The following is a 25346-nucleotide window of genomic DNA, read 5'->3' on the forward strand; positions in this document are numbered from 1 at the left end:
CCACTCTTGTCAGAATACAGTGAGGTTCATTGTGCTGGTGGAGCTGCTTGCAGTAGAACTTTGTGAGGCTCACCTCGCTGGTGGAGCCGCTTGTGGCAAAACGCCATGAGTCTTGTTGCAATTAGTTCTGTTTCAAACCATCCCCTTTGGAAGTAGACAAAGCTTTGTTTCCCTCTGGGTGAAAAGTGTTTGAGCAGCTACCACCAGCCCTGCCCATTCCATCCCACTGTCTGCTTGCCCACGGCCTCAATCGGGCAAAGCTCTTGGTACACCCTGGCCTTCACCTGCCCTGCCAGGAGGGCAATAAACCCCTGCAAGGCACCAAGCCAAGAAGTGTCCTGGCAACAGGTGGCCAGCAGACAGGGTGAGTGGAGGCCAGGGTATGCTGAGAGCAAGCAGACAGTGGGATGGAGAGGGTATGGCCAGCAGTAGCTGCATTCCGACTCGCTGCCTTCTGCATTTAAAAAAATAAGACCTCCCCGAGAATAAGCCCAAGTGCTTATTTTTCAAGCCCAAAAGAAAATAAGACTTATTTTCTTATTTTGGGGAAAACATGGTAGTTATATTGCAATTGACTCAGTCCAATTAAGAAAATGCATCCAACATCTCATGTTGAATCCATGATGTCTTTCCATATCCCAGTACAATTAACCATTGATAAATAGAATCAGCTTGCTAGAATTATTAGACACGGACACAAAATGTTTATTTTTGATTAGCTAATATTACATTTTGTCAAAAGATTGTCTTATCAGTTATACTGTACTTACTTTTGAGAAGTTTAAAAAATACAAAATCAAACTATATTACATTTATAATCTGAATGGTTTTACACCTTATTTTTTTCTTCTATAGGAAGTCTTTCTGCACTCCTTAGATCAAAATGGGGACCAATGAAAGAACCCACCATTAAGTTTTATGCCAAGCAAATACTAGAAGGTTTGAAATATCTCCATGAGAATCAGATTGTACACAGAGACATAAAAGTGAGCACATATTATCATTGCAGTTTTTAAGAAATAAATATTTGAGAAGTTATCATTTTGCTAATGTTAGGAATCTTCATAAATTTCTTCTATGAATATCTAATAAAACCTGGAGCAATCCCATTCGCCATTTCCCTATGCAGTGGTGGGATTCAGCCAATTTGCATCGGTTTGGCCGAACTGGTAGCTAACATTTTGTGCAGTTTCGTGAACTGGTTGAAAATAAAGTGCAAGAGAGGATTTTTTCCCTTGTCTCTTCCTTCAGTTAATACCTCCGGGCAGACAGCTAAGAACCACTTAATAAGCGAATACTTAGTTGCGATACCAAAACTGCAGGAATGCAGCCAGCACACGCCTTGAATAAACAGTAGAAATTGACAGGATTAGGGCAGTGAAACACCCAGGAAATCCATCAATGACCCATCTAGGGGTGGGATTAACCTCTTCCCTTCAGGAAGAAGGACAAGATTACAAACATTTTCATTATAAAGGTATTAAGTAACATTTCTGTGATCAGCTGGTACTCCCTGGAGTTTCCCAAGACTTTTTATAGCTGCTGCAGTGTTGGCTACTTCTTGTTTCTTCCTGGGGGGGAAAGATACAGGATTATGATAACGATGCAGCTTGATCATACAGGCCTTGAATTTAATGCATGTGATCCAGCCAGCTGTATTGCTTTAGAACATAGAGAACATAGAATAGAGTTGGAAGGGACCTCAGAGATCTTCTAGTCCAACTTCCTGCTGGAGCAGGAGACCCTATATCATTTCAGACAAATAGTTGTCCCATCTGTTTTTGAAAGCCTCTAGTGATGGAGCATCCACAACATCTGAAGGCAAGAGCCTTTTCAGTAGTAGCTCCGACCCTTTGGAACCATCTCCCCGTGGAGATTCGTACTCTCACCACCGTCCAGGCCTTCCGCATAGCCCTTAAGACCTGGCTAGCCCGTCAGGCCTGGGGACAAAGATAATTGCCCCTCCCGAATGATGAATGAATGTTGCTCACTATTGTCTACGTTATTGTTTGTATTTCCCTCCCCTGATTTTATGTAAGCCGCCCTGAGTCCCCTCAGGGAAAAGGGCGGCCTATAAATGTTAATAAACCAAACCTAACCTAAGTATTCCATTGGTTGATTGGTCTCAGCCTTAGGAAATTTCTTCTTAGTCCTGGTTGCTTCCCTCTTTGGTTAAGTTTCCATCCATTGTTTCTTTTTGTGCCTTTTGGTGCTTTGGAAAATTGACCCCCTCATTTTTGTAAGAGCTCTTCAAATATTGGAACAGTGCTGTGGTGAGTTGGGGAGATGTTTTGCAAAATTGATTAAATGGAAAAAAAGAGTATGGTTACTTTTTAAATCCTGTCAGCACTTCTGTAGATAAAAAGTGAAAGATCATTAAAAAGATCACCAGTATGGTAGAGCTGGGGCAATTTTTGCACTGTACTTTTGAAACAATCTCAAAATTTCCAATAGAAAAAGCACATAAAAGAGGTATGGATGACATTCCTACCTTTCTGTAGTTTATTAGGTTGTGCCAATTTGATGAAAGGTGGATGTCTCAGCTCTCTTCTCCCTGAGTTCCTCTGCTTTTGGCACCCTGGTGCCTCCACCTTTCTGTCCCAATGTAGCTGCTTAGTTATTTCTGCTGCCTTTGCCTGTCAGTCACATGGATGTGTTTATCTGATGTTTTCCCACGTAACCCTGGCCTGTGAGACAGGTAAGAATTTCACAGGCTGTGCCATCATTGAAGAATAGACCAAAAAGTAGAGAAAAATAAAGGAGATAAAAATGAAATAAATGCAGTAGTGTAAGGCATGTCACAAGGCAGTCAGCATCCCTTCTCCTTTAGAAGGACATCATTCTCACAAATGATTTATTTATTTTGCTAGATGTTTATCCTGTCTTTATTACTTTATAAGGAACTCAAGGTGGAGAATATATCTAATATTCCTTCCTCCTCTTAGTTTCCCCATAACCACAATCTAAGAAATGGTTTGGGCTGTGAGAGAGTGACTAGTCACTCAGCCATTTTTCCCACCTAAAATGGGACTAGAACTCAGTCTCTTGGTTTCTAGGCCAGCACCTTAATTACTACTGTGTTTAAAAAGGAAAAGGAATGTCAAAATAACTTGTAAGAATTGCATGCAAAAACAGAGTTGGGGGAAGCAAACTTGTAAAGCTGCAAACAACACAGGTAACATTTCAGAATAATCTCCCATAGAACGATGCAAAAGACGAGAGATTGTAGCAAATTACAATCTGAGATGGACCTATTAGTAGGAAAGGAGACTAGAATGAGCAGTAATACTTTGCAAATTGCATCGAACCTGAAGTCAAGATGTTTGTTATTTATTTGCACAAAGTGAGCATTCTTTTTATTTGAAAACTACTTGCTCTGGCAAGGTGAACGGCCATGCGTGACAAAGAGTGGCTGGAACGGTGAAGTGTGGCCGGGTTTGGCAAGGAGAAGTCGGGCGAGGTGAGGCACCCCTCAATGTAAGTGACATCGAATTGGCCACACCTACCCAGTCACATGACTATCCAGCCACACCTACCCAGCCGGTCATTAGGGCAGAGGACTGGTTGTTAAATTATTTGAATCTCACCACTGTCCCTATGAATTTTCTTTGGACAGTAGATAGAGCTAGGGAAGGAAAAAACCCTTTGCCTCTGATCTGGAATAAGTGAAGTGATATTAGAGGCAGAATTCAGACAGATTGTTTACCATAGTTTTGAATACATTACACTTATTTTCTATTTGTTTTTAGGGAGACAATGTTTTAATTAATACGTACAGTGGAGTAGTAAAGATTTCTGATTTTGGAACTTCTAAACGCCTTGCAGGAGTCAATCCATGTACAGAAACATTTACAGGTAATTACAGAAATATTCTAGAATGTGTCTATTTTTCATTTTGTAGGTAAGATTCTATGGAACTTAGTATCAACAGTAGTCAATGTATATAAAAATAAATAGGGGGGATAGAGAACAATATCCTTCAGTTAACTTTTCATCATTCTGCCAATAATCTCACCATTCAGGAGAGTGTTCTGTACAAAATGCTAATAACACAAAAAAGAATGTAATAGTTTGGTGCTAGTAACGGAAAGTAATAATAGCCAAAATACATATCAGGGAATAAAAACAATGATAGTATGCAGACCAAAGTATTGCTCATCCAAACAATATGTCGGTGAGAAAATGTTTCTAAGAAAATGGAATAAGATTGGGTCTAGCTAAATGCTGGTTTTTTACAAATACTACTTTTTAAATAAGGACATCTCTATAATCCAAGGACCTGGAAATCAGCTTCATAGTAAGAAAGACAAGTAGATACCTAGTTCCCACTGTTTTTTAACATATATATATATATATATATATATATATATATATATATATATATATATATATATATATATATATATATATATATATATATATATATATACGAACGAACGAACGAACGAATGAATTTTTTATTTTTCAACAAACATAGACAGACAAGACATCTAACATAAAAGTATCTCCCATTATATACAGTGTGTCGATTGGTCACAGAGTTTTTGTGCATCCTTTCCATAGTCATCACTTACATTTTATATAGAATCACATATTTTCAATCAAATATATTTATATACATCACTATTATAATACTGCATTTGTTTGACTATCACTATTATTTCTTCATCTTAAACAAGATATGCTGAGTATGGGTTCATTTATATTATAATAATTCATTACATCATCTTCAATATATCCAATAATAAAGTATTTTTATGTCTTATTCTAAATCATTCTATTATTCTAATATTGATGACATTCTTCAATAATTTTCATTTCCATGTTTTTTTATCTAACCACTGATAAAATAGATCCCATATCCCATAAAATTATTTATCTTCCTGTTCTCTAATTTCAAATGTCAACTTATTCATTTCAGCACATTCCATTATTTTATGAATAACTTCCTCCTGCATTGGTGTTTTCTCATTCTTCCAGTTTTTAGCAAATACAATTCTAGCTGCTGTTAACACATTTACAATCAAGTATTTCAGTTCTGTATTGTATGTTTCCGGTATGATTCCCAACAAAAAGATCTCTGGTTTAAAGTCAATGTTTTTGTATCATTTTTTCCAACCAAGTATGGATTTTAGTCCAATATCTTTTAGTTTCTATGCAGGTCCACCACATATGGTAATATGAACCCGGTATCTGATGACATTTCCAACACTTTTCTGATTTATTCTTGAACATTCTTGCTATTCTCGTTGGGGATAGATACCACCTGTAAAACATCTTATACAAATTTTCTTTATATGCAGTTGACATTGTCTTTTATAATTTTGAGACTACAGTTTCTGCAATTGTCTAAGTCAATCCCATTTCCAAAAATCCCCCCCCAAACAATCATGGATTCTTTAACTGGTTCTTCTTCTAATTTAACTTCTAATAAATATCTGTACAGTTTTTAAATCACTTTTTCATCAGTACCTGTCAAATTTTATCTAACTCGGTCATTTTATCATGGAAACCTTCCATTTTAAAATCTTTATCATATCTAGAATGTATTTGCACATATGAAAACCAATTCATCTTTATACCTTGCTGTTCCAATTCTTACATAGATTTAAGTTCACCCTTTGCATTCAATATTTCACCATATCTGTTTGTTCCTTTTTGTACGTTATTGAATATGAAAATGCCTCAATAGTTGATAACCAGACTGGAATTTTAAAATAATGTCTTTTAATCTTTTCCCAGTTTAATTAGAAAGCCTCACATATGTAATGTCTTCTAAAATATCCCTGCGTTTTAGTTCCCTTGAACCATAGGAAAGCATGCCATCCCAACAACAAATCATGTCCTTCTACAGTCAATAATCTAGAATTTCTTAATGTTATCCACTCCTTAACCCACAGATAGATCCCACTGTTAACAGGCTCATTTGCTAGGTCCGCTCCTCATTTTATTGTCACCATCACAGGTGATATGGACTAAAAGCATGTAACTGGCCCAAAATCCATAATTGAATGGAATTTGAATGTGAGACTTCCTGGTCCCAAATTCATATTGTAATAATTACACTAATCTTAGAATTTCATATCACATCTATTCATTTTATGCACTTTTGCTATTTTTAATAGATCAACAATTATGCCTTCTGCTTAAATAGGACTTTTTAATTACTATTTTAACTTAAAAAATAAAAAATAAATATTGCTGATACAAATACAGACTGGGAATTTGGATTGAATATGATTCTCTGTTAGAATATTATGAGAGCTAGAGTTGGCAAAGATGTTTGAAAAACCATCAAGAGGCATAGGTACTTACCATATTTTTCAGATTATAAGACGCACCGGTGTATAAGATGCACCATGATTTTAAAGAGGTAAGTAAAAGAAGAAAGTTTTTGTCTTCCCCGGCCCCCAGGAGCACTCTGCAGGCTTCAGCAGGGCTGGGGTAAGGCAAAAATGTCCCGTTTTTTACCAAAACGGGGGAATTTTCCCCTTCTCCCAGCCCTGCTGAAGCCCACAGAGTACTCCTGGGAGGGTGGGGGAAGGCAAAAACACCCCATTGTTTTTGCCTTCCCCCACCCCTCCCATCCTATTTTGCAACTGCTCTGCTCCGCTTCTGCCTGTCCCTATCAGTTTCCACTCCTCCCCTTCCTCTTCCCATGTGTTTGCTTGTTTGCGTGCACGCGCACGTTGGTTTATTGATGTGTGCACTTGCACCTACCCACTTGCTCAAAAGGAAGTTTTAACCTCCGAAGTCTGGAATCCTGAAATGCCCACTAGTGGGCGGTAGGGACCAGGTTGATGACCCATGATTTAGATTGTAAGTTCGGATACATACAAGCTAATTTTTTAGGATCTAAGTGCCATCTATAAAACATCTTATAAAAATTCTCTTTCAAGTTTTGGGCTTGCGTAAATTTTACATTTCTTACCCATATCTTTTCCCATGTTTCCATCATTATTGGTCTTCAAAATTTTGTGCCCATTTTATCATATAATCTTTAACTAGCTCTGTTTCAGAATCTATTTCTATCAATATATTATATAACCTTTTAATATGCATTTGTCTCTGGTCCCTAATTTGTTTTACTAAATTATCCTCATTTTGCATAATACCAATTTTCTGGTCTTTTTTCCATCTGGCCTGTAGCTGTCCATACTGAAACCAGGTTTGAATTACCCTTTCCTCTTTTAATACATTCAAAGGCTTTAACTGTAGTACACCTCTTTCTGTGCTGAGGAGCTCTCTGTATGTGATTACATCCTGTTTTTGTTCTATACTTGTATTCTCCATCGCGTATCTGGGTACTGCCCACATGGGTATCTTATCATTTAATTTATATTGGTATTTTTTCCAGACACGTAATAGAGCATTCCTTAAAATATGACTTTTGAAAATCTTATCCACCTTCTTATCATATATTAAATAAGCATGCCAGCCATATACCAAATCATATCCCTCAATGTTCAGTATTCTATCCTCTGTTGAGTTGATCTAATCACTAATTGTTGATAAAACTACTGCTTCATAGTATAATTTTAAGTTAGGCATTTTCAAACCTCCTCTTTCACGTACGTCTTGCATTATTTTAAGTTTTATTCTCAGTTTCTTCCCTGCCCAAACAAATTTATTAATACCCTTCTGCCATTCTTCCAAATTTGCATCTTTTTAAAGTATTGGTATCATTTGAAAAAGAAATAGAAACTTGGGCAAAACATTCATTTTTACTACTGCTATCCTTCCCAGAAAGACAGTTGTAATTTTTCCCATTTGTTCATTTCTATCTGTATTTTATGCCATAATGGTTCATAATTATGCTTACATAATTTCCTGTTTGTGGTTGTGATATAAACTCCTAAATATTTAACCTTTTTTACTATCTCGCATCCTGTTATTCTTTCTAGTTCTTCTTTTTGATTTGTAATTATATTTTTAACTATCATCTTTGTTTTCCCTAGATTTATTTTGAACCCAGATACTTGACCATATTGATTGATTATGTTCATTAAACCTATAGCTGATTTCCCCGGTTGTGTTAGTTACAACCAAGTCGTCCGCAAATGCTCATACTCTGTATTCATAATGCCTAATCTTAATTCCCTGTAAATCATCTGACCCAAGTATTTTATTCAACAATAACTCCAGGGTTAAGATAAACAATAAGGGAGATGGGGACACTCCTGTCTTGTCCCTTTTTCGATTTTAAAGGATTCCGTTAGACTACCATTAAATATAATTTGTGCTGTTTGTTTCTGGTATATTGCCTTGATAAAGTACTCTCCAAACTGCATCTTTTATATTATTTTCATTAAAAATTGCCAATTCACTTGATCAAATGCTTTCTCCGCGTTCAAGAATATAAGCACTGTGGGGACTTGGTTATTCTTTCCCAAATACTCTAATATATTAACAATTAGTCTTACATTACTTTTCATTTGTCTCCCATGTATGAAACCAGATTGATCATTGTGAATCATTTGTTGTAAAACTAGCATCAACCTATTTGCTAATATTTTAGCAAAAATCTTATAATCTGTATTAAGTAATGATATGGGCCTATAATTTTTTGGCTGGCTGAGATCTTGATCTTTCGGAATCAGGGAGATAAAGGCTGTTCTCCAAGATGGTGGTACCCTTCCTTCCAGTTGGATTCCATTAAATAGTTCCTTAAGAGATTCTACCATTTCTAATTGTAAATTTTTATAATAAACCGCTGTCAATCCCTCTGTACCAGGGGCCTTCCCAACTTTTAACTCAGTGGTTCTTAACCTTGTTGGAGGTACTGACCCCCACCAGTTTCATATGCGCATTCACTGAACCCTTCTTAATTGGAAAAATAAAATATGATTTTTTCAAATTCAAAACATAGGTATATATTTAGGTATATATTTATACATGTGTGGTTTGCCCTGCTTTGCGATCAGGTAAGCAACTTCGTACGATGCTGTGAGGATCGGTTTGTTGGTGGGTACAAAGCCGAGAACAGGCAGAGTAGCCTTTTCATCGAATCTAGCTCTCTTCACCTTGAATTCAGCGAGCGTTGTGTTCTTGTATTTTCCATGCAGCTTAAGGAAGTGTTCTCTTAGTTTTGCCAGTGCTAGACTAGAATTGCTCAACTTGGCATTGCAAATCATGCAGTTAGGACGCTGACTCCCATCACGTTTCGTTATACATGTGAATCCATATTCTACATATTCGTCCGACCACTTTCTTTTTTTGCTCGACATAGTTAGTATGAAGGGATTAAAATATTAAGAAAAAAATCACACAACGCACCATCACGACAGTTACAATTCGACTACTGGGCGCACCAAATTCCCTGCAGCACAGATAGGCCAAGAGATGTGGCGTTATCACTTGCAGCCAATGATGGACAAGCGGGGCGTGTCATCACGAATCATATGAGTCGGGTGTGTGTCTTGACCTCCGCCGAACCCACGAGACTGACTCACTGAACCCCTGGTGTTCGATCGAACCCAGGTTAAGAACCACTGTTTTAACTGTTTAATTACCAGGAGGATTTCCTCCGAAGTTATTGGTTGGTTCAATCTCTCCCTTTGCTCATGTGTAACTATGGGAATTTTCTCTTTCTCCAGGTATCTATCTATGTCTAAGCCTTGTATTTTGTCACCAGTATACAGTCTTGTATAAAATTCTAAAAAGGCCTTTTTAATCATATCCTGTTGGTAAACTTCTTTACCTTTGTATTCTATTTTCTCTATAGTACGAGATTTTTGTTTTTTCCTCATCATATATGCTAACCATCTACCTGGTTTATTTGCATTGCAAGAAGTATTATGTTTAGCATATAATAAATTAGTAGCTACTTGGTCTGAGATTAACAAATTAAATTGTGCTCATAGTAAAGTAATTGCCTCTTTTGTCTTCTTATCACCTGGATTAGATATTAGTCCCTGCTCTTTCTTCTTTATCTCCTCTTCTAATTCCCTTTGTTTTTCCCCCTGTCTACATCTATATAGGTTATTTAAGTTTATTAAACCTCCTCTCATATACGCTTTACTTGGATCCCAAACCATTTCCATAGATGTTCCCTTATTCATATTAAAAGCAAAATATTCTTTCAACAGTTTTTTTTACATTCATTGACATTTTTCTCATATCTAAATAAGTTTTCATTTAACATCCAAGACCTTCTAAGTCCCTTCCCATATTCCAGTTCCATCCAAACCGGGTTATGATCTGTTAAAAAAATTCTCGGGCATATCTTCGTCTTCTTCACCCTAGAAAGAAAATCATTTGTGATTAACATAAAATCAATCCTAGAAAAGGATTGGTGCCTATCAGAAAAAATGTAAAGTCCTGTTCTTTAGCGTTCCTTTCTCACCAGATGTCTCTTAGTTCGATATCATCCATCATATCAAAGAAAGACTTAGATAATCTTGCATGTGTTTGAATATTTTGCAATAGTCCCTTCTTGTCTTTCCTGGTATCCAATACTTCGTTCCAATCACCCAATAATATACATGATCTATAATCTCATTGTATTAACTTGGTATGGAGCAATTTATAAAAAATTTCTTGTTGTTGATTGCGGGCATATACCGTTAAGAGTGTCTTCTTTCCTTCTATTAATAATTCAATTACAATATATCTTCCTTGAGGGTCTGCTTCGATTAATTCAGCCTTTAAATCCTTTCTTAAGTATATAACTATACCATTCTTTTTCTCCGAAGCAGATGCTACAAAATGTTGTCCCAATCTTGTATTCATCAAATATTTCTGGTCATTTGTTCTGATATGTGTTTCTTGCAAGCAAATTACATCATTTTTAAATTGTTTCAAATAATGGAATATTTTTTTCCTTTTTTGTGGTGAGTTTAAGCCATTAATGTTGCAGGTTAAAAATTTAATTGCCATCTTCATCTCCCTGAAGCTTTTTAAGAGCCACCTGGAAATCCTGTAATTTGATTTTCGGTCTAGCTCCCCCCACAGCTTCTGTGTTTATGTTTGTAGTTTCTTGGATTGTTGTCTGAGCTTGTTACATCTTTAATTCTTGTTCCTTACGTTTAGTAGCCGCTCAAGTTTGTCTTTGCTCCATAATTCCTTCTGTCTCCACAAGAAGATTCAAATATTGAGCGGCATCCATTGATCCTTGAATATCTTGCTGTCTGGCCTCTCCTGCTTCTTTCCTTTCTCTAAATCCTGGAGATGGAGGGTGACCAGCCTTTAATACGTTGCTGTAAAAATCTCTGGCCTTCCAAACTGAGTTGAGACGATATCTTTGTCCCGTAGTAGTAGTTCACCACTAATCCAGCTGGAACCTCCCACCTGTATTGTATCTGACAATTTCTGAGTTCATCCACTAAAAAAAAAATCTATATTTCAACATTTTTGGTGGAATTTCCTTCAATACTAACACCTCCTGACCTGCATTTTACAATTTGGTTTTATAGGACGCTTGTAGTATCAGGTTCCTTGTATTCCTGGTAGCAAAGTAGATTACAATATCTCTTGGTAATTGTCTCTGTCTGGCAATCCATGAATTAACGTGGTAAATTTTGTCAATTTGCCAATCATACTCAGCTCTGGGTTGACCAATTAATTCATCAAAAGCTTCTGCAAAAATCTCTTTCAAATTTTCCTGGTTATTTTCTTTCAGGCCTCTTTTTCTCAAAGCAAATTCCATCACTCTATATTGTATCATTGTAATTTCTGCCTCTGACTTTTCAGTCTTACTTTGAACATCTTCAACTTTGCTCTCTAAATTCACATTGGACTGGTTAATTTCTTCCAGCCTGTCCTCCAATGACGTTACCCTTAAAGGCATCTTCTCTTATTTGTTGATTGCGGGTTTGGATTAAATCTTTGATTTCAGACATTTCATCAGAGACCTCTTTAAAGGCAGTTGTGATTTTCTCTTCTATTTTTGCTTCTAACACAGAAGCCTGTTCCTTTAAGGCACCTTGAAGAGCTTCAAGAGTTAAAACCTCCGCAGGGGGAGGAGGTAATAATGATTTCAATTTGTTTGTCTGGGCTGGAGAGCTGCCAGCGCTCTTTGGAGCAGTTAATTTGACTTGCTTTGAAGCCATTTCAGCTATTCAATCACATTTATCTGCAGCCAAATTGTTAAGTCCAAAAAGTCCACCTAATCCCAGCTTGTTAGTAAGTCAATGCTATTTTGTATGATCTTAAACTCTTGGTTCTTTTAACAACGTTATGAAACACTTAAGAGATAATTGCTTGTTAAGTTTCAGTTTAACCACACCCTTTAATGTTCAGATGCCATTTTCACTTCTATCTCGTTAATTTTAACAGAAGAAACTTCCTGAAATGGAGTTAAAGTTTTGTACTTGCAGCTGTAAAACTCTCCAGTATTTGCTCTGCCTGCTTCTTATTCAAATGTAGATTAAAACGTTGATTGCAGGGATGGTCGCGGCTCTTTGATCTGCAGTAGCAGACGCGTCCTGAGAGCGGAGCAGTGTCGAGCTATAGGGGGGCTCACACCTTCCAAGCCCCAGAAATTGCTCCTGGGGGTTTAAGGGAGCTCTACCCTTGCTCGGCAGCTCTCCTCTTCCCCCGACGAAAGAGTTTTCAAACTGCTAGACAACTGATTTATGTTGTCCTAGCAGTTTAACGCGATCTCGGGGCTGGAGCGTCCCAGAGGGACGTCGTCAGAGACTTACGGTGCCACCAGAAGTCCGAGTAAGTGAATATCTGGTCAGCAATCTGGATAATATTCACCAGAATATATTTACTGAACATAAATTCGTATTCAATTCAGGAATATAAATAAATGTAGGTATAATATAACTATTTTACATAATTATCTATTAATTTATAAATTTGGTATTTAACAGCAATTTTTTCTCTCAGTACAATATCATTGTACAAAGTTGAATAATTAAGTTTTTGTATATACAGAAGCCTAGAAGATGCACTGAAGCATACATTTTCAATATTATTGGAAGGAACTTTTTTCTTTTCCTTATGTATTGGCAAATACTGTATCTAAACAAATTGTAGTAAAATAGTCTAGCAGTCAAGAGTTGCCAGTATTGACATTGGTCTACCTGTTAAATTCACCTGTAAATATTGAAAGAAAAGAGTCTGTTCACATAATACTTCTTTTATCCTCCCTAATTTTAGGTACTTTGCAGTATATGGCTCCAGAGATTATTGATAAGGGCCCTCGAGGATATGGGGCACCAGCTGATATTTGGTCCCTGGGATGTACTATCATTGAAATGTCAACAGGAAGGGCTCCATTTCATGAACTTGGAGAGCCACAAGCAGCAATGTTCAAAGTAAGAACTGAATTGTGACTGAGAACAAAAGTTATCTAGATATGTTTACCTTTCCTGTTAAATTAGGAGGTGTACAGCAGTTTTGCAAGCGCTAAATGTTCTAACTTGTCATCACAAACAGCCCGTGTAGAATAAAATATAGTTATGAAGATTCTTTGTTACAAGGACATAAACTAGTGTTATAAAACAGCCTTTTTGTAAGAAGCGAGTATATGTAAAAAATAACATTGAAATAAAATACTGCTGGATTTGCAATGTACCTATAAAAAATAAACATTTAAGTCTATATCCAAATTGATAGAAACATAAACTTGACAAGTCTGCTTTCAGAGTGATCTATAAAAACAAACTCTGATTTAATTAGGTTAAAATTTTCAGACTCTAAGCCTTCTAGTCCTCATTTATGCCGTCACTCCTTATTCAAGACAAAGACCCATAAATTTAGTTTCTTGCTGGTCATATCTACCTGACCTACTTGAGCGGGGAGGCAAGGAATGTTGCAGGTCCTATCCCCTAGGGAGATACATCTGGCGGGAGCCAGAAAGACCTTCTCTATGGAACATCATTTGCCCAAACATTAGACTGCCCCCTACTCTAACACTCTTTTGGAAGATGCTGAAGACGTTTGTCAGCAGGTCTGGAGAACCCAGAGCAGGATGGAGTCCATTAAATGGTTTGTATGAGTGTGTGTTGTCGCCAGGGTGGGGGATGGGGGTTATTATTTTATTATTCCTCTTTTATTTTATTTTTATTTCTTTTATATGGTATATCTGTGTAAGCTGCCTTGAGTCCCCATGTGAGAGTAAGCGGCAATATAAAATTTCTAAAATAAAATAAATAAATCAAAACATGGCCTTTTCTTTTTCTATGGGGATAAGTTGAAATCAACTAATGAAGATGGTAGATTAAATGTGCATTGCATGTTACTTTAGACTGTGGTTTGTTCATTTTGGCTTAATGTGATAAGTGAACCCAATTATTGTGCATGTCTATGAGGTCCTGTTGGTTGTACCAAAAACTTCAGTGGATGGATCTGAATAAAAAATATCAAGATCTTTAAAAATCTCTGTGAGAGGTTTCACTGCAGTTAAAAAGTTATACTCATTTTAAATCTCCTTTTAAATTCTTACAATTATTTGCTTGACTATGACTAATTATAGTATTTTAATGCTGTAAATACCTAATTGGTAACTATAAAATAGAATATTGTACTACATAAAAATTAAATTTAGAATACAATATAAGTCTTTAAAAGATTAGAAGCAAATATTGTATCTAGAGCAAAAGTAGCATTCTTTTCAGATATGTCTGATGAAGACCTGATGTCTTTGTTGGAACCTCTCCTTGGCCAGGAACTCATGACCTAGATTTACTTGGAACTTGGCTGTTCTTCAAATGTAACACACAAAATGACTGTGTTTTAGTCTGGGACTTCAGAAATAATTTCTGAAGTATTCAATAGATCTGCTTCATAAATGTTTGTTATTATTTTAGGTCATATTATTTGAGACAAAACATAGTTTGTGATACAGTTAGCATAAGCTTCAATTAATTGAAAAGCTTTTATTCTCACTTTTAATACTTTTATGCACACAATAAAACAATGCAATTTTAGATTAATTTTTAATCTTCAAATAACATAGGCAACCTTTATTACTTACAGGTTGGGATGTTCAAAATTCACCCTGAAATCCCTGAATCACTTTCTGCTGAAGCTAAAGCTTTTATCTTACTCTGCTTTGAACCTGATCCAAATAAACGTGTTACCGCATCTGATTTATTGAAAGACTCGTTCTTAAAGCAAGTGAACAAAGGCAAGAAAAGTAGAATTGCATTCAAACCTTCAGGTAAATCAAAAAAGTCATTATGTCTATAGCACAGCTAAGAATTATGTAAGAATAATTGGATAAAATTGACTGAATTCCAGATGTGGAAAGAATTATAATTCATTGATGAAAAATATGCTTTCTTTGCAAACAATCCATGTTCAGTCTCTGGCATGGCCAGAGAAGTTTGGCAAAAAAACAATCCTGTCTGACAACTATTGTAGATTAATGTTTTGACAGTATAGATCACTATATTGCTTATATTGTGCAATTAATGTTATGGTAATAACCGTCCCTGATTTATCTGTATGAAACAAGAATCCTGGGATTTATTAAATAGATAAAGAAAAAAACTATGAGCAAACTTTCCATGTTGAATTTTATTTCCCGGATAATCTTAGAGCACTTTTCCCCTTAAGTATGGCTCTATATTGAAAAGGAGAAAAGTTGAGAAGGTTATAGTCTAAAATTGAGTGAGAACTTAAAGTAATTCTAAAACAGTGATTTCTGAACAAGCATTGATATGATTGAATTGGAAGAAACCTTACACAAATTTCAGTACAGGTGGTTTTCTACTCAACAATCATTCATTTAGTGACTCTTTGAAGTTACAACAGCATTGAAAAAAGTGATTTATGACCATTTTTTCACACAAAGCAACTGTTACAGGATCCCAATGGTCACATGATCAAAATTCGGGTGCTTGGAAACTGGCATGTATTTATGACAGTTGCACTGCTCTGGTGTCATGTGCTCACAATTTGTAATCTTCCCAGCCAACTTCTGACAAGAGAAACCAGATTTACTTAATGACCACATGATTCATTCAACAACTTCAATGATTCACTTAAATGTGACAAAAAAGGTCACAAAATCAGACAGAATTCACTTAACAGAAATTTTGAACTCAATTATGGTCTTGAGTACTATCTGTATTACAACAGTTAACCACAGCAAAGAATTATAATATACTTTATCACTAGCAGCTTTCTTAATCAAGAATATTCTGTTGGAATCACATGATTTCTATTCAGATAACTTTCTAAGTTAATTGCTCTTCTTTTGCTGATGTAAGAAGATTCACCTTACAAGTACTGCTCAACTTACAACAGTGTCAGACCTGCCGCAATTTGATTCCTTAGGGAAGAAAAACCCTCGTCTCCACTTGTTTAAAGTGAAAGGTACTTTTACTAAGAGATGCTGGTTGCAGTAAAGTCAGGCAGTATCTGAGTTTCCATACTCGGGGCAAATGGCCTGAAGATGCCTTGGCATGAACAGGTTGCACGGTGTTCTGCTTTTCTTCAGCTGTCATCCCGTCCCAAATTCCCCCCCCCCAAAAAAATGCATACACGTTTATTGCTGCCCATTTGACACACACCCCATGTCGCCCTCCCCAGTCCTTTGATGGCATAAGTGTAATGTTTTTACAAAACCGAAATGCCCTACAGTTTGACTCATCACTTTTCTTAGTGGGAGATAATGAGATAATGGGGGCCCTTACAGTCCAAAAGGGAGAACTCTAAATTGAACACATTCCAAAGGGCAGTTAAATGTTTTCCACTTGTCACCCTCTTTAATTCGGCCTCAGTAATATGCTTCTTGCAAGTCCAGTTTGGTAAAAACCTTTCCTTTTGCCACTTGGGCTAGCATGTCCTTCATTAGGGGCAACAGACATTTTCAACACACACCCTACTTAGTCCTCTGCAGTCTATGCACAGACAAAGGGATCTGTCCTTTTTTTCCTGGAACAAGAACGGGGCAGCGACCCCAGGTTGGGCCAGTTGGATGAACCCATTTTAAATATTTGTCTATAAAGCCCATAATTCTTCTAGTTCCCTAGGAGTCATTGAATACAGCTTGGGCTTAGGCAGTTTAGCACCCGGCAGGATTTCTGTGGAGCAGTCAGTTTACCAATGGGGTGGGAGCCCTTTTCACTAAACACTTCCCGCAGGTCCTAGTACTCCTGTGGAATTCAAGGATTGGCCTTCTTTTACTTCTGCATTGTAGCTCCTACCTCCTGCCTTGGCTTCGGGCCTCCTAAGTCTTTCCCCAGCTTTCCTTTCACTTCAGCTCATCAGATTTTAAGCAGCCACCTCCCCCAGTTCACATAGGGGTTCCATTTCCGTAGCCATGTTACGGAGTCTTGCACCAGGGACCTTTTCATACTTGGTGCAACAGTAAAACTCTGTGTGAGCCCCCATCCACATTTCTATCAGCTTGCTGATGAACGTTGCTGGGATTCTACCCACCCACCCCTGCTATGGAGCCATCTAGTAGGCAAAACACCACTTCAGCTGTCATTCCCCCTCCCAAATTTGGAGACAAAAATGCATACAGGTTTATTGCTGCCCATTTGTCTCCCCTCATGTCCCCCCCTCCAAGTCTTTTGATGGCAGGATGCCAGCACAGTGCCAAGCTGAATATGGTGGACCTGACAAACAGTTCATTTAGTAACTATTCGAAGCTAGAAGGGCACTGAAAAAGTGAGTTATGGCCATTTTTCACATTTATGACCATTGTAGTATCCCCATGGTTACTGTACATGATTAAAATCCATACATTTGGCATCTAATACATTTATGATAGTTGCAATGTTCCAGGGTCATGTGATCACCTCTTGTGACCTGACAAGCAAAGTCAATGGGGGAGGCAGATTCATTTAACAATGGTGGTACTAAGGTAACAACTGCAGTAATTGATGTAACAAGTGCTGCAAGAAAGGTCGTAAAATCGGGTAAAACTCACTTAACAAATGTCTCACTTAGCAACAGAAATTTTAGGCTCACTTGTGGTCTTAAGTCAATCAATCAGAATAGAGCTGGAAGGGACCTTGGAGGTCTTCTAGTCGAGGACTACCTTGACTAGATTGGGTTTTGCTTTTCCAATGTCTTGTTTGATTATATTTGACAGCTATTTTAATTAAACTTGATTGTAGCCCAGTTTTTCCATTGCTTAAGAAACAAATAACATTTTTATTTATTCTTTTGCTCTTTTCCAGATTATAATCGGAGTGCTTCTCTGCCTCTGCCAGTCCACGGGGAGCAGGTTAGCAGTAGTAGCAGTGAGCCTGGGTCTGTCTCGCCAGATTGTGATGTGCAATCTGACATGTTATTTGAAAAAGCCAAGCGTTCTCTTTCTGAAATTCAATCAAAGAGCCCCCTTTCCCATTTATTAAGGTAAAATTTACAATGATCAAATTACTTGCCTGGGGGTGGCAATTTTATGTCAGCTGTATAGCATAACCTTTGCTGTTAAGCAGTAGTTTGGCATATTAAACAGTAGTTTGGTGGTAATTTAGTCCACTCATTTGAAGTTATTCAAATGTGCTACATATAAAAAAGTGCACACACACAAGATTTAATTCCTTATCTTTGATGTCTATGTGGAGTAGCTTTGTATCAACTCAGATACTGCAATTGAATAAGTTGTGCATCTCTTACTTTATTGTCCTTTTTATGGCATTGGTACTCAGGACTTCTATATCACTTGTACAGGCTAGTCTGAAACTAGAATTATTTATTTTTTACTTGCTGACATTTCCATCTGAATTTCCAGGAAGATGGTAACATTTTGTTCGATTTCAATTGTTGTCAGGAAGTTTGCATCCTGATCTTTATGCCAGTTGGGAGTTTGTTGGTGTGCTGGAAAATAGTCTGATCTCAGAATGTTATCACCAGTCTCCTTTTGTTACTTATCTTTTTTGTATTTTATTAAATCAATAAAATAAGTTACTTAACCGTTAGGACATGTTTTATTCATAATTTTATGTGGTCATTTATACTTTTCTGTGAATATTGTTATTTCTCACAGTGTTCCTGATGACAGCTCAATTCCAGATGAGCGAAATTCCTCTCCTTCCTTTGAGGAAAAGGATTCTAGTCTTTTCTTACTAAGGAAGGACAGTGAACGTCGTGCAATTCTTTATAAAATACTTAAGGATGAGCAGAATCAAGTAGCTTCTAATCTACAAGATTGTGTAGCACAGGTAATAACATACCTTGCTAGTTTGCAAAAAGCTAATACTATGTAAAATAATTGCTTTATATGAGAATTTTAAAACACAGTATTATATAGGGTAGGATTTGTTGACATAACAATATGAAAGTCAATAGAAATGATACATTTTTCTTTTGATTTTTGGCCATGATTCTTCTAGACATTTGGCTTCCTTTCTTTTCCTCTTGTTTTCCTTTCCTTTCCTATTGTTTTTCTTTCTTCTTGTTTTCTTCCCTCCCTCCCCTGGACTAAATCAGCAGTCAATTCCCACACAATGACATAAAAAACATTTCAACTAAATTTCATGCTAAAACCTTCTCTGGCTTTTAGGATCAGTTGATTTATCTTTTATACATGCACATAAAATTGCTTTATATTCGTCATACTTTCCAAGCACTAGGAAAAACACTAAATAAACATTATTAAATGGAAATTTTCATAGAGGGAGTCATAAAAAGTGATATGATATAGAAATAACAAGTTTATTTTTCCTCCTACTTCTTTTCCAATCTCGGGAGTCCAAATATAAAAAGCAGCATGTAAAAAGTTAAAGCATAGCTGCACCTTCTTTTTAAAAAAATGTTTTGCCCTACTTTATTATTTTCTAACAAATAATGCAGTGAGCTGCATAATAAGGTAGTCCTCAACTTATAACAATTCCTTTAAGTTACAACAGCACTGAAAAAAGTGAGCTATGAAAGTTTTTCACACTTAGAACCATTGCAGCATCCTTGTGGTCACGTGCTCAAAATTCAGATGCTGGCAACTGACTCATATTTATGACACTTGCAGTGTGATCACCTATGGCCACCTGACAAGCAAAGTCAATGGGAAAACTAGATTCACTTAACAACCATGCTACTAATTTAACAACTGTAATGATTCACTTAACAACTGTGGCAAGAAAAATCGTAAAATGAGGCAAAATTCACTTAACAAATGTCTCACTTAGCAACAGAAATGTTGACCTCAATTGTGGCCATAAGTAGAGGGCTACCCGTACTCCTTTCCTCTTCCTGTTTTCCTCACAACAAAATCCTGTCAAGTAGCTTCAGCTGAGAGTGCAACTGATCGAGTCACCCAGCTGGCTTTCATGCAGGACTAGAACTCACAATCTCCTGGTTTGTAGCACCTTAATCATTACATCAAACTGGCTCTTACTGCTCTTCCATTCTTAATTACTACTATATAATTATATAAGAAATGAAAATAAATGAAACAGGTAGCTTTGAATTATACTATCAATATTCAATTTGACAAGCCAGCTACTAAGCCTCTTTTCAATTAATTTATTGATTCAATAATGTGATTTAGGGTAATTATGGGTTTGAATTACTTATTTAAAAATAGTTGTAGCATTTGTTGAACTCATCATTTCTGACTTTAAAAAAATTATTTTGCATGTTCATATTTTTCAGAGTTCTGAAGAGCTGCGTCTTTCAGTTGCTCACATTAAGCAGATAATTGGGATTTTAAGAGATTTCATACACTCTCCTGAACACAGAATTATGGCATCAACTATATCAAAGTTGAAAATGGATCTTGATTTTGACAATACTTCAATCAATCAGATTCAATTAGTATTGTTTGGATTTCAAGATGCAGTATGTCCAATCCTAGTTTAATATTTGGAATACAGGGGAGGGCAAAGTTTTGCTGTTAGAAACATTAATGTATTCTTAAGCACTTTAGCGCAGCTAGTATATATTCTCTAGTATGAGCAAATGAATACGTCTCATGACCTAAAATTCAAGAAAATTACACCAAGGTTATAGCATTCTGAAGAAAGAGCAGAAGACAAGCCTGCCTGACACTCATTAAATATAAACATTTCATTGCAGATGATGATTGAAAGCATACCTAGAAAATCTTCCAGAACATTTTTATTTATTTATAAAATTGTTGTAAACAAATTTCACTTTCTCCTCTATGCAGATACTTGTAAAATATATTGTGTATAGAGGCTTAAGTAAGCAAATATCCCAGGTACTTTTACATGGCCAGTATAGATACATTATTTCATATGTAGTCTTTTGCCTTGCCTGGATATAGTTGCAGATAATAAAACATTGAAATGCTAAGGAAATATATGTTCTGAACACTACAAATTTTGGCTTTTCTTTAAAAACAGTGATTATAGTTTTATTCAGATATTAAACAGTCATTCTGTCAATTTATCCAGTTTTTACCATGAAAATTAAGCTTTCCTTAAGCTAGAAGTCTTGAAATGATAATGTTGCCTAAACATTGTAGTATCAAAACATTTAATTAGCACCAGAATAACAGAGTTGGAAGGAACCTTGGAGTCTTCTAGTCCAACCTCCTGCTTAGGCAGGAAACCCTACACCCCTTCAGACAAATGGTTATCCAATATCTTCTTAAAAACTTCCAGAGTTGGAGCATTCACTACTTCTGGAGGCAAGTTGTTCCACTGATTAATTGTTCTGTCAGGAAATGTCTCCTTAGTTCTAGGTTGCTTATCTCCTTGATTAGTTTCCACCCATTGCTTCTTGTCCTACCGTCAGGTACTTTGGAGAATAGCTTAATTCTCCAATTAATAACTTAATTAACAAACTTAAGAAAGTCTGATAGTAGATAACAACCAGTAATGCTCTTCAAATAGAAGCAGCTGCCTTTCCCCAAGATATATAAAAATGGAAGTTCTCCATGTTTACTGAATCTTCAGAAAGTGTCTTTTCCTGATATAATTCAATTGCTTATAGGAGCTATTACCATATTTTTAGGAGTATAAGATGCACCAAGATTTTGAATAGGCAAATTTTTTTAAAAAATCGCACTCTGCAGACCTCCCAAAAAAGGACCTGTTTTTTGTCAAAAAAAAAAAGGGCATGCATAGCCTTTAGGAGGCTTATAGAGTGGGGCTGGGGGGGGGGGGATTGAACAAAAAAACAACACATTTTTTGTTCATGTCTGCCTTCCCCAGCCCCTAGGAGCACTCTGGAAGCCTCCTAAAGGCTATGCATGGCCATTTTTGTGAAGGGGCGGGTTTTGGGATGCCAAAAATGCTGTATTCAATGTATAAGACGCACCCAGAATTATAGCCTCTTTTTTGAGGGAAAAAGGTGCGTCTTATAGTCCAAAAATATGGTAATCCAAGTTTCTTTATTTAATGCTGCAGTTACCTGATTAGTAAGTTGGACATTTAATATGTAACCATTTGTTTTCCTCTTTCTAACAGGTGAATAAAGTATTAAGGAATCATTTAATCAAACCTCATTGGATGTTTGCAATGGATAATATAATACGCCATGCAGTTCAAGCAGCCATTACTATTCTTATTCCTGGTAAGTGAAATTGCATGGTTAAATATGCTGTGCATAGCCTTATTAGTATGACATATTGAGACACATATAGTATGACAGAATGAGACACATCGAATATAACTTAAAAGAACCACTAACATCATTTGTGAAATTAAAACAAAAACTGAAGGCTCCTGTTGCTACAACGTATTTTGTGGATACGCCATACCAATTTATATCTGAAACCCTATAGATCAATACCTGAAAGTGGCATCTAAGTGACAATACTTAGGTTTTTAAAAAGTTACATTTCAGTTTTACTGGCAAGCTGATAAAATTGTAGGATTCATCGTGCTCTTAAATTTATAGAGGTTGGTAGACTAATACAAAGATGTTCATTAGCAATAGTCTTGTAGCAAAATGCAGTGGCATTAGATTTTTGTCTTGTAGTATAAGATCTATATAAAAATCTTGGTCATAGATTATCATCAGATTTTTTTTTTGATAATGACAAATGGAGTAGAAATGTTTGCACACATGGTCAGAATACACACATACACCATCCTTATTGGTGATATGTTTCTTCCTAAAATTTCAATTGAAAAAAACTAGGAAGGAATCATATCCCCTCCAGCAAGCAACACTCCAATAAACAGGCACCAGACAAATGAAGAAAAGACAATAATTGAGGGACTATCAAGGAGGAAGTCACCAACCCATCAAAATAGGAAGAGAGTCAGACCTGCCACAGTCTGATCTCCTTGGGAAGTAAAACTCCCAACTCCATTTGATTGAAGTGAAAAAGTACGTTTACTAAGAGATGCTGAATGCAGTAAAGTCAAGCGGAATCTAAAATTCCCATGTGGCAATACGGAATTAAACCCCTGATTCTCTTTAGCCTTCCCCCCATAGTCCATCAGTGTGTAGACAAGGTGCAGAACAAATTTTTAGTAGGGTACAAAATAGCAATAGCACTTAGACTTATATACCACTTCAGTGCTTTACAATCCTCTCTAAGCAGTTTACAGAGTTAGCCTATTGCCCCCAACAATCTGGGTCCTCATTTTATTGACCTCAGAAAGATAGAAGGCTGAGTCAACATTGAGCCGGTGAGACCCAAACTGCTGGCTGCAGTGAAGTGATCAGCAGAAGTAACCTGCTGTGGAGAACCAATTGGCATCACGGTGAGAATAGCTAAAAATAGCAGTGCTCCGCCAATCTCCATGAAAAACAGATGGTATCTGCTGACCATGAGGCCCTATGGTGTCAAAGCCACCTTGGAGGGGTGGTAAAGAAAAGAGAGGTGCTTCATCAACCACGAGGAATTCGCAATTGCCTCATTACGTCCGAAGAAAGCTCACCTGAATGGCAGCAGGGATGATGGTCATTTTTGGCAAGTCACAAGCTGTGACAACTGGGACATTAAGTGCTGGAGCGATTCGTGGACAGAGCACTGAAATTGGGTGAGATAGCTTCCAACTTTTATTCTAGAGACTTAACCCAAATAAAAGAATTTCAAAAATAATCTCTGGACTTCCGGCAGTGATGTCACTGTGGAGCAGAGGGAGGGACCGGAGCTCCATTCCTAAAGCCTGGCAGAGAGCCTTTCAAAGGCATAGTCACTCTCAGGGGGATTGACAGAAGAAAGGGAAAACTTTCTTAGGTCTTCCCATTCAATAGGCTTTACCTTCTTATTACCTGCTAAATTTCTTACTTTTGCTCAAAGTTATGTCCAATGTTCTATCTCTTTAAGCACTAGATTGTTAGTACCTGTCTCTGCCCTGGGGTGTTCTGTTTCTAATTTGGATCTGCCAGTGGCGCTGGCTAATTTTTAAAGATCCAAATTCTTCTATCTTGACCTCCCAGCCCACGCTGGCATATTTTTAAAGATCAAAATATATGGAGACTTTCATTAACACATCATTTGCATCTGGGTGGGGCTCTTGATTTATCTGATGGTGGCCAGAATCTGAGGCCCTACAGAAAGGCACCCCAAATCTTGACACAATGTCTTTTAGTACACACAAAACCAAGAGATCTCTAAATCCCAATTTCTGGGAATATTGTGGAGAAATCTATTTGCCACACAGCACCTGGGAGCCCTGCAGAAGGACTTCCAAAGGAAGTTTCCATCCTCTCTTTGGGTTGTTTTTTTCACAACTGAGACAGGCTGCAGCAACCTGATTAACAACAGCATATGTGTCTCTAACTACCAATCCCTGCAAACAACCTCCTTGAGACTTGTACAATGGGGGTGAGGATAATTTCTCTGCCAGAGACTTTACTAAAACTTTTCTGAAGTTTTTTTTCAACATGTATTGGAGGGGCGTTCAAGGAACGCTCCCCCCCCTCTCATGTTCTATTTCTAATACACTTTCTGCTGACCTGCGGCCCTGGAGCTCACGGTCACCAAACAAGAACTGCAGCAGATTAACCTCCAACATAAATCTAGAGCCTCATTAAAATACGCCGGTTCCGTTTGGAAGGGACACTATCCCGGGCTCAGGGGGGTGATCGGGCCCCCTCTTCCACTCCTAATTGAGTGGGTCTACAATTCTTTTGATACTTGCCTGCAGACGTCTTCTTTCCCAGCTGGCGTAAGTTTTATTAACTTGTCCTGACCCTGGTCAGATTCTTGGATCGGTGGTGTCCTCCGGATGCCCAAGAGAGGTCATCAGCCCTCTTCCAGAGAAAGGTCTCTGTTGGCGCCTGAAGACGGGCGAGATGGCCTCAATGGGGCACCGGTCGGTCTGTTCCGTCCTCAGCGAAATTATCGCTCTAAGTCCTGCCACGGTCACCAGAATTGTTGCAGAAAATGCCAGGCTTTAGACTTCTCAGGATACAGGAAAAGTTTATTTGGCAGCCAGGTTCAGAAAGCTAGCCCATGGCTAGCATTGCAAGTTCTGAACAACCTTCATTATCGAAGCATGCGTTCTTATACATTCTCAAAGGCAGCGTAACACGGAAACACTTAACTCATTTCTTAGTGGTTACCT

The 25346-nt window shown here is 37.2% G+C and overlaps 1 protein-coding gene across 1 annotated transcript in view; it reads left to right on the forward strand.

The window, feature by feature from the left end:
* The window catches only part of MAP3K15 (mitogen-activated protein kinase kinase kinase 15), a 97218-nt gene that overhangs the window by 68561 nt on the left and 3311 nt on the right, over positions 1-25346 (forward strand). The window contains exons 17-24 of the mRNA XM_032226197.1: positions 856-986; positions 3750-3855; positions 13108-13265; positions 14929-15112; positions 18090-18267; positions 18902-19076; positions 20506-20691; positions 22287-22392. Coding sequence (XP_032082088.1) covers positions 856-986; positions 3750-3855; positions 13108-13265; positions 14929-15112; positions 18090-18267; positions 18902-19076; positions 20506-20691; positions 22287-22392 — 1224 coding nt within the window. The remainder of the gene's footprint in view (positions 1-855; positions 987-3749; positions 3856-13107; positions 13266-14928; positions 15113-18089; positions 18268-18901; positions 19077-20505; positions 20692-22286; positions 22393-25346) is intronic.

Source organism: Thamnophis elegans, chromosome 11 (assembly GCF_009769535.1).
Source record: "Thamnophis elegans isolate rThaEle1 chromosome 11, rThaEle1.pri, whole genome shotgun sequence".
NCBI lineage: Eukaryota > Metazoa > Chordata > Lepidosauria > Squamata > Colubridae > Thamnophis > Thamnophis elegans.